Source organism: Bidens hawaiensis, unplaced genomic scaffold, assembly GCF_021521415.1.
Source record: "Bidens hawaiensis isolate Kalapana, Puna unplaced genomic scaffold, B.hawaiensis_p1.1 tig00013123_1, whole genome shotgun sequence".
Lineage (NCBI taxonomy): Eukaryota > Viridiplantae > Streptophyta > Magnoliopsida > Asterales > Asteraceae > Bidens > Bidens hawaiensis.
Window position 1 is genome coordinate 525,394 of NW_027492110.1, and position 13,661 is coordinate 539,054.

Here is a 13,661-nt window from a genome sequence, read left to right on the forward strand (position 1 = left end):
TAGAGTGGATTGAGTGATAACCACCACAAATCATATTTAGATTTTTATATTATTATTGTTGGGGAAGGTTCATGACATTTTGATCTTAACATGAGGACGTAGGAAATAATGTCAATTTATTTAAAAATGCGAACGTAAGAAACAATACCAACTACAATACCAATCTACATAAACAATGACTTATAATAACAAAGAAAAGAACCTAAAAACTACAACAAAAGAATCAAAATCAAGAACAAAATAATAACTGCATATACCAGCAAATACTTATAACAGCAAAAGAAAACATCTAATAATAACATCAAAATATAAATAAGCAAATACTTATAACGTCTCATAATCGAAAATTAGCAAATACGAACAAAAAAATAGCAGCAAACACCTATAAAAATAAACATAATCATAACAACAAATTAGTTCTCACCGTTTTCATGTTAAGAATAAAATGTATTTGATCCTATTTCTATTATTATTATTACTGGATTTAGTTATTATGGTTTATATCTAGCTGTTAGTTTGAGGCTCGTGTACTACAAAAGTACGGGTAATTAATAACAAATTTTAAACTTTAAACATTAAGTAAAATACAGTTAACAAAATGATCATATATTGTTAATACAATTACAATTTACATTAAAATTACAGAAATTACATAATTAATATAATACATAAATGTTCGGCACGGTGCTCGGAAACGACGAAATAATGTTTCAATTCGAGTGTTCGAACTCACAATAAATAAAAATCAAGCCGTATGGATCACCGTTTCGAGCTAACTTTTACATCAATCGATTATGTATTCCCTTTCCGATCAAAAGCCCTAAAACATTAGTTTTTAATTTGGAAAAAAGTATAACGTCATTAAGTCCTTTTTAACGGGGGGCCACTAGGGGCCAACTTTTTAAAATTTGGAACCGTCAGTGACGATAAAATGAATAAGAATTATTATCGGTCAATACTGTTCGATAGGGATTATTAAAATCTAATAAACTTATTTTTTAAATACTTTGGATATTAAACGGTAATATTATCTTATCGTTGGAGACCAAGGATTGACAGGATACAAAAAGTCAGTACCGAGGGGTGGTGAGACAGTGTTCCCGTTCGTACCGATGACCGCATCACCCATACCGATTTCATTTGCATTTGTTATTTCCGGCATAACCTTCTGATACAGTCCAACCGGCCCATTCACATAGTCCAGAACATCAAGCCCCTTTGATCAACATAAGGTCCAAAAGAGAAGTCAAGAAGCCCATGAGGTTCATGAATTGAGCTCCAAGTCAACATGTTCCCATGATGGAGTTACTGCATAATTGTTTCCTTGTTATTTTTGAAAAAGTCTTTGCATGATAGGGTAGGCATGATCAACAAAACCGGTTCCTGGAACCGAACCGGTGGAACCGAACCGGTTCCTACCCGTTTTTGGTAGGAACCGGACCCTATCTGATTCAACCAGATGATCCGTGACCGGTTCTTGCATTTCTGAGTGGGGGCGGGTAGGAACATGAACCGAACCGGAACCGGTTCTGGAACCGGTTCAACCGAAACCGGTTAGGAACCGGTTCTAGCCGTTGGATCGATCTAGCCGTTTTTTTTGGCCGTTTTTTGACCGTTGGGGTCAAAAATAGCCGTTTTTTGGCTCCCCAAGCACCCCACTACTAGTATAAATAGGTATTTGGTGTCATGGGTTCATCACAACACTCAAAACGCAAACCCGAACGCAAAAAAATACAAAAAAACGCTATTACAACGTTTTGAGTTCTCTAATCTCTTGTTTTCTCTTCTTCTATATTCATATTTGTTGTTATGGCTGCCTCACAATCATCGGTTGGTCAAGGTTCCAACGCCGCACCAAGTTTCGTTCGTATTGTACCTCATAATTGTAATCAAGAGATTTGGTGCAATTGGGATTTGGTTGAATTGAGTGACCATTCATTGAAGGCTCGGTGCAAGTTTTGTGGGATTTATTTAAACCCACTTTCGAATTCAAATTTGAAGAAACACATCGAAAAACCGTATTGCAAGGCGTTGAAAAAGAACGTCGATTCGCAACAAACGCAAATGGATAGTGAAGGCGGAATATTTACATACGAAATTGATCGAGTTCAAGATCGTATGGCGAAGTTTGTGATTCAAGAAGCTTTGCCGTTTAGCCACTTCGACAACCCTCGCTTAACCGCCATGATTCGAGATACGCTTCAACCACAATACACTCACGTAAGTCGTCATACTCTTAAACGTTATTGTTTAAAATTGTGGAAGAAGGCCAAAGAGGTACTAATTGCATATTTTGAAAATATAAATACGGGAATAAACTTAACTAGTGATGTTTGGTCGGCTCCACATGGTCTACCCGAATCTTATCTTTGTGTCACCGCTCATTGGGTAGACCCGTCATCGTGGGAAATGATGAAACGCACCATTGCTTTCGAACTCTTTGAGTATCCACATACGGGAGATAATTTGTTTGAAATTTTAGATTATGTTATAAAAACTTATAAACTAGAAAATAAAATATTTTCAATGGCATTTGATAACGCGTCGAATAATACATCGGCGGTTGATAAATTAAAATTAAAATATACGCCGATTTGCAATGGTGTATTTTTTCACTCAAGGTGTGTTGCACATATCATTAATTTAATCGTGCAAGACGGACTTGCTTCGGATGAGGTTACATCGGTTATAAACGATTTTAGACTAATGCTACATGAAGTTTTTAAGAAAAGTAAAAAAAAACAAATGGATTATAGAAAATTTTGTAAAGATACGGGAAGAAAAGCTTTGGGACCTAATTGGGATGTACCTCATCGATGGAATTCCACTTGCATAATGTTTCAAAGTGCTTTGAAACAAAGAGAAACTTTACAAATGTTTCATTATACTCTTGCCGAGAATGATTTGGCAATCCCCTTTTCAAATGAGAAATGGAAAATTATCAATGACTTATCGACTTTTCTTGAAGTTTTTAAAACATCAACTACGAAACTATCGGGAACGTATTATCCGACAAGTCCCTTGGTTCTTTCGGAGTTATTTTTAATCGTTAACAATCTTAAAGAATTTGAAAATAAAAGTCCAATGTTTTTAAACATCATATTACCAAAGAAGTTTAAATTAAAAAAATACTTTCTTGAATTGCCACCGGTTTTTACTTGCGCCGCCGCTTTAAACCCAATGTTAAATGTTACGGGGGTTGAATGTGTGATAGACGAAATTTTTTCAGCCTTAGATATGCATGAAGTTGACCCAAACTTTTCAACAGAGGCAAAAAATGATTTTAACTTGAATTTTAAATTTATGTATGACTTTTATTTAAATAAATATGGGTCAAACATACGCATGTCTATGCCGGGGGGGTCTTCATCAAGTTCAAGTGAGAGTACGAGATCCCATGATTAGCCTTATGAATACCGTTCGCAACGTAACGGCTAAAAAACAAAGGGGTAACACCCCTTCAAGCGAACTAGGAAGGTATAGTGCAAATGATTACTATACCGGTTTATCCGAAGAGGAATATGGCACTTTTGATGTTTTGGCTTCGTGGAAGGTAAAAGAAACCGAGTTTCCGATTCTTGCCACCATGGCCCGTGATTTACTAACCGTCCAAGCTTCTACGGTAGCTTCGGAATCCGCCTTTTCTCTTAGTGGCAGGGTAATATCGGTGAGAATAACAAGACTAAATTCGGAGTCGGTGGAGATGTGCATTTGCTTAAAGGATCACTTGGACTCAATCGATCGTATTCAACACGTAACCACTCTCGAAGATGAAACACCACTTGATGTTCGAGTGCACGACGAACAAGAAGACATTTCTACAAGTAATTCCGAGGAAGAAGTCGCCGCTCAATAATTACGACGAACAAGAAGGCTTTTCTAGAAATAATATGTCACAACTTTATATTTATAAGTTTAATGTTTTGTTAGTTTGTTTTTGAAGATTTTAAAACATGTAACCTTTTTTTTTTGAATTTCTTAAAGTAAATAAAATGAATTTTATGTTAATTGTTTTGTTTATTTTTCATGCTATACAAATACGAATCGTAGTTTAGAATCCAAATCGCAAACGAAAAACGAAAAAAAAAAAATTTTTACACTGTAACCGGTTGGAACCGGTTACAGTGTAGGAACCGGTTTAGGAACCGGTAAGAACCGGTTCCATAGGTTAGGGGTCCGAGGGTGGGAGAACCGGTTCGGTTCCCTAACCGGTTCGAGCCTGGAATCGGTTTAAAATGGGGTTTTGAATATAGGAACCGGTTCCGGTTCATAGTCCCAAACCGTTTTGAACATCTCTATGATAGGGTAGTTTTGCATGATAGAAGATAGTGGCATTAAATAAGGAATATGGGTGATAACCTACATTCCCTGCATATTTAAATTCAAGTTTGTTTTCATTTTAGAATTAATCAAAGAAAATTGCTCCAAAACTTTGTCTCTTAACTTTTAAAACTCTCCCTCTAAATTCTCCTCTCTAAGTGCCATCATTTGGTGCTTTCATTCTCAACTCACCTGCCGCCATGCCGCCTCGCCGGGACACCGGTAGCGACGATACCCCACCACCCCATACCGACCTCATAACACAACTCATTTCAGCCACCAACGCCGCCGACAAAAACACCGCCCAGTTAACCGCCTTAATTGAAGCCACAAAATCCCTCAACACCAAGATTGACTCACAAACCGCCACCACCGCCAATTTGGTCACCCATATCACCAACCTTTCAGACCATATGTCAACTGACACATTTAAATCTCCACATATAAATATTTCAAAACACAATGAAACCCCTTCATCCTCTTCATCAAACTACCAAAATATTCCCAAAACACCCAAAATCTTACTTCCATTATTTGACGGTACAACCCCCCTCGGTTGGATATTCCAAGCTAGAAAACTTCTTTTCGTATTATAAGATTCCACAAGAGGAACGCGTGTCGTTAACATCATTCCACTTCATTGGAGATGCTCTCGCTTGGTACCAACACTTAGATAGCAACGGCCTCCTGGGGACTTGGGAGGAGGTTAAACGAGAAGTCGAACTGCGTTTCGGTCCATCGACATTTGAAAATCACGAGGCAATTCTCTTGAAGCTACGCCAAACCATAACAGTTAGAGCGTACCGAACCGAATTCGAGAGAATCAGTAACCGTGTTACAGGTTTATCTCCACGAACCATAAAGAATTGCTTTATTTCGGGTCTTAAGCCAGAAATCCAATCGGAATTGGCAATACTTAAACCCACCACTCTTCATGATGCATGTGCTTTGGCCCCACTAGTGGAAGACAAACTAGCCTTTTCTTCTAAACCCAAATTCCCGTACACTGCTAAACAAAGTAACATCGTACCCACGTCAACTACATCCACCAGTACACTTGCCCTTCCTTCTACCCCCACCGAAAAACCATACCAACACCCACCGACCACCACCATTCAACCCACGCCTAAACCTTTACCGTTTACAAAAATTTCACCCGAAGCTATCCAACAACGCCGGAAAGAAGGTCTTTGTTTTCGTTGCCTAGAAAAGCTTGTACCGGCCATAAGTGTTCACGTGACATCCGTCAAATTTCGGGTTTCGATTTTTCCTTCGCGATTTATTTTAATAAATTATAGTTCAAACCCGTATTGTATTGTAAACCCGACCCGATAATTTTATTAATCATTTAAGTCGATCCTTAAAGTTTTCACGTACTTAGTTCATCAAGCCCGTCATGTAGGCGCGTACTAATCGTTGTTCATTTAACATAAAATTTGTTTATAAATTGTAAGGGGTACTTCTTGCCATTCTCAATCTATGTTAACAATTTGTTAAGTTTAGTAACCTTTAGTATAATATTTAGGACTTGGAGGAACTGTCTGCAAATAACTAATATATATATATATATATATATATATATACATAAAACCCTAAACCTAAACCATATCATATCAGCCGCCACCCCCACTGCCGTTTTCCAGCGAGCCCGGATTTCCGGCGACTTCCGGCGAACACCTCCGACGCACCACCACTAACCCCACCTCTTCCCCCCTGGCCCGGTAACGCCACCGAACCCCCCCTCGTTCTCTCCCCTCTCTCGTTTTTCCGGCAGCCGCTTCCGCGGCCGGAGGTGTGGTCCGGCGAGCTGCGAGCTCCTTCACCATATCCGAACACCTCACCTCTGATGCACCACCACCACATCCCTCTCCCCGTTCTCGATCTCCGTCGCCACCCACCTTCTTAGCCGTTTTCCGGCAGCCACGTTTTTCTGGCGAGCACACCGCCGTCGTGGCCCCCGGTTCTCCGTCACCTCTCTTGCCGTTCCTCCTCCCCCTCTCCGTCGCAACTCTCTCCCCCCCCCCGTATCTTTCTCTCCCCGTCTCCCTCTCTCTCTCCCTGTTCCGTTTCCAACGTGCCTCCGGCGGCCGGAATCGGCCTCGGCACTTCTGTTTCTTCGTCTCCGACAGTTTTGGCTCGGGTTCTTCAAGGTGTAAAGTCACAAGCATACACTCATATAATAGGTAAAATAATTTGGGTGTCGGTGTTATTAATTTTTCATATATCGAATTTAAGATCTAAAGTCGTTAATAACCGGTTATATATATTTGGTTATATACTTTGAAACGAGTTGGTTTGGGTATAGAGTTATTTTTGATTTGGGGAAAATATGAACACACGAGAAATGGATATGTTATTTTCTTATGGGTTTAAATTAACAATTGATATTTTGGTTCGGTTGGTTTGTACGTTAGTTAATAAACTAGAGGTCTCGGGTTCGCGTCTCATCCTAGACCGGTTTTGATATAATTTTTATACTTAACAAATTTATTGTTACTATTAGTATTAATATCAATATATAAAGATTATTATTAGTATTATTACGTATAACTTACTATTATATTTATAAATATTAAAATAATTATTATTATCATTTTTATCAACAACATTTTAATTAATACTAAGAACTTTATTCTTTAACTATTATTATTAGTATTATACTATATTAGTATTATTATTTATAATTATTGTTATTATCATCTTTATCTTATATCTATATATATATTACATATCTTTTTAGAATTATTATTATCATTACTATCATTTATCATTAATAATATTATTATAAACTTTATTATCAATTTATTTTATGAAAACCGAACTCTTGATTTAAAACCCGTCTTGTTTTTATTTAATATTGGTTTAGTTATTTAAACGCCCCAATAAAATAATATTATTTTTATTTTAATTATCAATTAAGTACGAGTCCCTGATCGTTAACAAACTAACCGGTAACCCGATTAACAACCGAACTGTCTCATTCAATGTTTCAAATGTAGTTTCAACTAAAGTTCAAGTTCATTAATACATTTTATTTATTCGTTTTCAATTAGCTTTCAAGTCGGATTCTTTCGTTTCGTTTACAAGCTTTCTATTTGTCGATCATTTATTATTTCCCGATTCGTTAATCGAGGTGAGTACTTTCATACCCCTTTTTCCATCTTCCGTTTTGGGGTGACATTTCATACTTATCAAACTAAATGCTTTATTTACTTGAATCTTTAAACCCACAAACGTGATTGTATACTTTACTTAAATAAATGCTCGATTTGGTGTTATATGCTTACATGCTTAAATGTTTATTGCTCTGGCGGTTAGCCACACTTGAATGCTAAACTTTGAATGCTAAGGCAGGTTGGCCTCAAAAAATCCGATCTATTTGGTATCCCCTTATAGACGGTATCGTGATCCGAATCGAAATCCCGAATCCATTTGGTATTCTCTTATGGAAGGTGTCGTTAATGTACTCTTATTAACGATAACTATTTAGCATGAGGCGGGTAGCCTTATGGATACTATGATCCGAGTATACTTGGTTGTTACCATTTAGAAAGGGTCCGAACTATTTATCTTTTGCATATCTAAATTGTTGCTATTATTTATTGTTTTGTATACAAGTTTTGTGGCTTTTTATTACTATATACTTATATGCTCAAACTTATGAATTGCTCACCAACCTTTATGTTGACAAACTTTATTTTATGAAATGTTACAGGTTCGACTTTTGTTGACTTGAGGACTTGACGAAAAACGTTACCAAGACCATTAGGATATTAGTAAAACGGACAATATAAATGTTACTTGTATTCAATTTGTTGGTGTGAACGAGATGTGTTGATTATTGATTTATGAAATAAACGAGTTGATTAAATATTGTCACTTAAAATAGTGTCTTGTGTATTTGTCCAATCACTTTGCACCCCGGCATGTTCCGCCGCCTTTGGTCGGGGTGTGACAGTTCACCCCCACAATTCTTGTTGATTGTGGATATCAAAGAACACGATTCAATGCCGGATTCAACAGAAACCGCACCTCCGGAGGATCCAACCAAACTAGAATTTTGGTCCTTATCTGCTGCTGCGTACTTTGGTATGTCATTAGCACAAACTCTACGTATCACAGGTTTCATCAACACATGCCCAGTTACTGTATTGATCGACTGTGGTAGTACACATAACATTGTTCAACCACGGATCGTGACACAACTGAATCTTCAGTCCAACCCTCTCGAACCATTCAAGGTTATGGTTGGAAATGGCCAATTCATCCACTACTCCAGTTATTGCCCAGATGTCACTCTACAACTGCAGAAAACTCAGTTCCAACTTCCATATTTTGTGTTACCAGTAGAGGGTGCCGATGTCGTTTTAGGAATCTCTTGGTTAGGTGCACTTGGAACCATTATGGCTGATTTCTCGGTGCCGAAAATCTCATTTGTTAAAGATGGGAACCAATGTACCTTACAAGGTGAACCACGAACCCACCACATCTCTTCGAGCTCATTATCCACCATGCTAAAAAATGATTTCGTTGCATCCATTCATACCCTCACCATGGAACCAAACAAAACCTAAGACCAACCATCATCGACCCTCACATTACTACACTCCTATATCTTTTCCAACCCATTTTTGAAACCCCACACACACTCCCACCAAACAGGTACCACGACCACCATATTCCCTTACTCAACAACGACCAATCAATTAATGTTAAGCCATATCGCTATCCTCACTTCCAAAAGAAAATTATGACCCATCTCATTACCGAAATGCTACATGATGGTATAATCCGACCAAGCCAAAGTCCATTTTCCTCCCCGGTGTTGTTAGTAAAAAAAAAAGATGGTTCGTGGAGTTTTTGCATCGATTATCGTGCCCTCAACATGGTAAAAGTTAAAGATCGGTTTCCAATTCCAACAATTGACGAACTCATTGATGAACTACACGGTGCCACAGTGTTCTCCAAATTTGACTTACGTTCCGGGTATCATCAAATCAGAGTAGCTCATGAGGATATTCGCAAGACCGTGTTTCGAACATCCGATGGCCACTATGAATTTCTAGTGATGCCTTTAGGCCTCACTAATGCACCATCCACCTATCAGTCGGCCATGAATGATCTTTTTCGCCCCGTGCTTCGTCACTTTGTGCTTGTCTTTTTCGATGATATACTCATCTACAGTGGCACACGAGAGGAGCATTACTCGCACCTCCGCTATGTATTCGATAAACTGCAACAAAATCACTTTCATGCAAAAGCTTCCAAATGCGTGTTTGGAGTCACGGATATCTCGTTTTTGGGTCATAAAATTTCGGGTCAAGGAGTTGCACCGGAAACGGAGAAGATCGCGGACATCCAACAGTGGCCTCAACCGACATCTTTCACAACAATCCGCGCATTCTTGGGACTAACCGGGTACTACCGGTGGTTCGTTCAAAATTATGCTCAAATAGCAGCCCCTTTAACTGATATTCTGAAGATGAAGGAATTTAAATGGGAAGCAGAAGCTGATGATGCCTTCAAGAAGTTAAAATCTCACATGCAACAGCTTGTCACACTAGCTCTTCCTAACTTCACGAAACCATTGGATGTTACAACGGATGCTTCCGGTATGGCTATCGGGGCGATTCTATCACAAGAAAACAAACCGGTTGCTTTCTTTAGCAAGAAATTATGTCCCACTATGCAAGGTCAATCCACCTATACGAAAGAGGTATATGCTATCACCGAAGCAGTTAAGAAATGGCGTCAATATCTCTTGGGTCGCCGGTTTCGTATTTATACGGACCATCATAGACTGAAACACATCCTCACACAAACGATCCAAACGCCAGAGCAACAAAAATGGGTCACGAAACTTATGGGGTATGAATTTGAAGTTTTATACAAACCAGGAAGAGAAAATGGCAGATGCACTCAGTAGGGTAGATATCCCATCAATGTTAGCCATATCTTACCCAACAGCCACTTGGCTCGCTGATCTTCGGGCATACTATAGTACCGACCCAACCGGAAAAGAATTTGCAAAAAATATCACGGCAGACCCAACTATTTTTCCCAATCATGTGTTTAGAGATGGTTTGGTTTTTATTGCTGGGAACTATTCATACCGCCAATATCCGACCTCCGAGATCAACTGCTTAAAGAATTTCACTCCTCATTTATTGGCGGTCATGCAAGGATCAATGCAACAGTCAAGCGACTCTCAAGTACCTTCACATGGCTTGGCTTGAAGAAAGACGTTGCACAATTTGTCAATAGCTGTGAGGTATGCCAAACAATCAATAACCCCAACCATAAACCATATGGCCTCCTTCAACCACTCCCAACGCCTTCACAACCTTGGAATGATATTTCCATGGATTTTATCACCAATCTACCATCGTCGAAAGGCAAGAATTTCATTTGGGTTATCGTTGATCGACTTTCAAAGTATGCGCACTTTATTCCCTTATCTCCTAATTACACCGCTATTACTTTGGCGTCAACCTTTATGCATGAGATTTATCGTTTACATGGCCTTCCAAAAACTATTGTCTCGGATCGAGACCCGTTATTTCTAAGCCGATTTTGGAAGGAATTATTTAAACTCATGGGAACAAAATTGCTACACTCTAGTGCATACCATCCATAAACAGTCAGTCAAACCCAAGTCGTAAACGGATGCCTTGAAATGTACCTACGTGCATTTGTTTACGATGAGCCGAGATCATGGGGGCGGCTGTTATACTTGGCCGAATTCTGCTACAACACCAATCAATACTCGTCCATTAACATGTCTCCCTTCAAAGCCTTATATGGTCGTGATGCCACTTCTATCCACGATTATATACCCGGGTCAACAACAATAGGGTCCATTGAGAATTCTTTAATAGAGCACCAAGGAATTCTGAGCTCCTTAAAGCATTCCATTGAGATTGCAAAACAGAAAATGGTGAAACAGGCCAACAAAAAAAGACTCGATAAGCACTTTTCAATTGGTGATTTTGTCTATCTCCGCCTGCACAAGTACATGCAACATTCAGTCCATACCCGCATCAGTCAAAAGCTTTCACGACGCTTTTATGGACCTTACAAGGGTCTCGAGCGTATAGGGGAAGTTGCTTACAGACTGGAGTTACCATCCGGGTCGAAAATTCATCCGGTATTTTACGTTTCACTACTAAAGCCATGCTACGGATCTGTTACCGGGCCTAAAGGAAACTTGGATGAATTTGATCCAAAAGAAAACCCAGCATATTTACCGGAAGCCATCATAAATTCACGTATCAACTCAAATGGTGAACCAGAGGTTTTGGTCAAATGGAAAAAGCAAAACATTGAAGAAGTAAAATTTGAACTCTATGAAGCTACAATTTCCAGATATTGATTACATTGAGGATAATGTAAGTTCTGATGGAGAACGGGATGATACAGCCCAGCCAGCCCATTCACATAGTCCAGAACATCAAGCCCCTTTGATCAACATAAGGTCCAAAAGAGAAGTCAAGAAGCCCATGAGGTTCATGGATTGAGCTCCGAGTCAACATGTTCCCATTATGGACTTATTATTTTTGAAAAAGTCTTTGGTAGTTTTGCAAGATAGAAGATAGTGACATTAAATAAGGAATATGGGTGATAACCTACATTTCCTGCATGTTTAAATTCAAGTTTGTTTTCATTTTAGAATTAATCAAAGAAAATTTCTCTAAAGCTTTGTCTTTAACTTTTAAAACTCTCCCTCTAAATTCTCCTCTCTGAGTGTCATCACCGTCTATTGGATTTCAGTCCATCTCTACTACGATTCAAGTAAGCCCAGTCCCGGACGTAGTCCAGTAGATCAAAGACAACTTTTGATAGTGATCCAATGGATCAATGCATCTATGGGTTGGGTTGGGTTGGTGGGATGGGCTAAAATGTTGATATTTGAGTTTTGAGATTTTTGGTTGTAATACTGTATCTCAAATTGCTAGACAGAAAAGGTATTGATTTTGACAAACCATACAAACTATTTATTTTTCATTTATTAACCTAACTTCTATTATGTCAGCTAAGACATGTCCCACAAAATACATAACCCTCCTATATTTAAAAACCTCACTTTTTATATTTTATCTTTTTTCTATAAAAGAATATCTTTACATAGCTTGATTAAATAGTCAAAAAGTATTTTGGAAACGCATTAACATATAAAAGACCATTAAGTGACTTAAAACCGAAAAACCAACATTAAAAGCTCGAACCAAAACGTAAGTCAATGGTTTGGTTTTACGTTTTCGTAAAGACTGGACTTTCGGTTCAGTTTTGGATTTTCCTTTAATAAAAATTGAAAAATCAAACATAGTTTATATATTTTTATTTCTTATTTTTATGCAATTTATAAAAAATTAATAATGTAATCCAAATCTTTTAGCTCAAATGAATAATGATCAGTTAGTTATTAACCAACAAAACATAATTACGCCCAAATTAAGTATGTTTGGCTAATTACTTTCAGCTTAAAATTTCAAGCTTAAATAATAAAACCAAGAAAAAAAAAACCCAAATGATTTTAAAAATCTCAAAAACTCTCTTTAAAATTTTTATTTGTTTCAACTTTTAACCCAAAACTACCCAAATCAAATCATACACACCTCTACTATAATCCACTTTATTTGCATGTGTATGCCATTACACAATCACTTCTTAAATCATAATTATATCTTGAATTTTATAACTGAAAAGATAACATAAAGTATTTTAAAATTTAAAAGGGGAATCCATTATAAATGTGAAAGAAACTTACATTCAAAGTTTATACTTTATAATAGAAAAAGAAAATGTCCATGCGGATAATATCATGTCCGTACATGCATGGCCCATCAATTATGTTTGGGTGACTATATTCGGACTAACCTACACCGTCACGTGGATAAAAAAAATGTGTGGTGACACTTTAGTAATTACTCTAGCTCCAATAAAAAAGAACAATTATAATATTGTATTTCTACAAAAGAATCAGTGAAGTTGAAAAAACACAAAAATACAAAGTATAAAAAAAATAATTTCGATACAACATAATACAAGTGAACTTTTAATAATAATTACGTTACCCTTTATGAGTAACGTAATAATTAAGACTCTACTACGAGTAACGTAACAGACTACTATAATTTTTTTATAGTAATTACTCAAGTTAGAGTAATTATGGAAGTGTCATTGCGTCCGTTAACAGTTCAGAATGTTACTAGACATATATGAATATTTCAATATTGGATAATATATTGAGGTGTATCTCTCCAACAAATCCAATTAGCCATATTTTTAGAGTCAAACTATGTGATTAAATAAATCATTTTTTATTTGTTATCTAATAAGGC

The 13,661-nt window shown here is 37.5% G+C and overlaps 1 protein-coding gene across 1 annotated transcript; it reads left to right on the forward strand.

Moving 5' to 3' along the window:
* Positions 1–11,098: 11,098 nt before the first annotated feature.
* LOC143543466 (uncharacterized) lies at positions 11,099–11,692 on the forward strand. The gene has a single exon (XM_077035781.1). It carries the CDS (start codon positions 11,099–11,101, stop codon positions 11,690–11,692), a length of 594 nt encoding a protein of 197 aa, XP_076891896.1.
* The last annotated feature ends 1,969 nt before the right edge of the window (positions 11,693–13,661 follow it).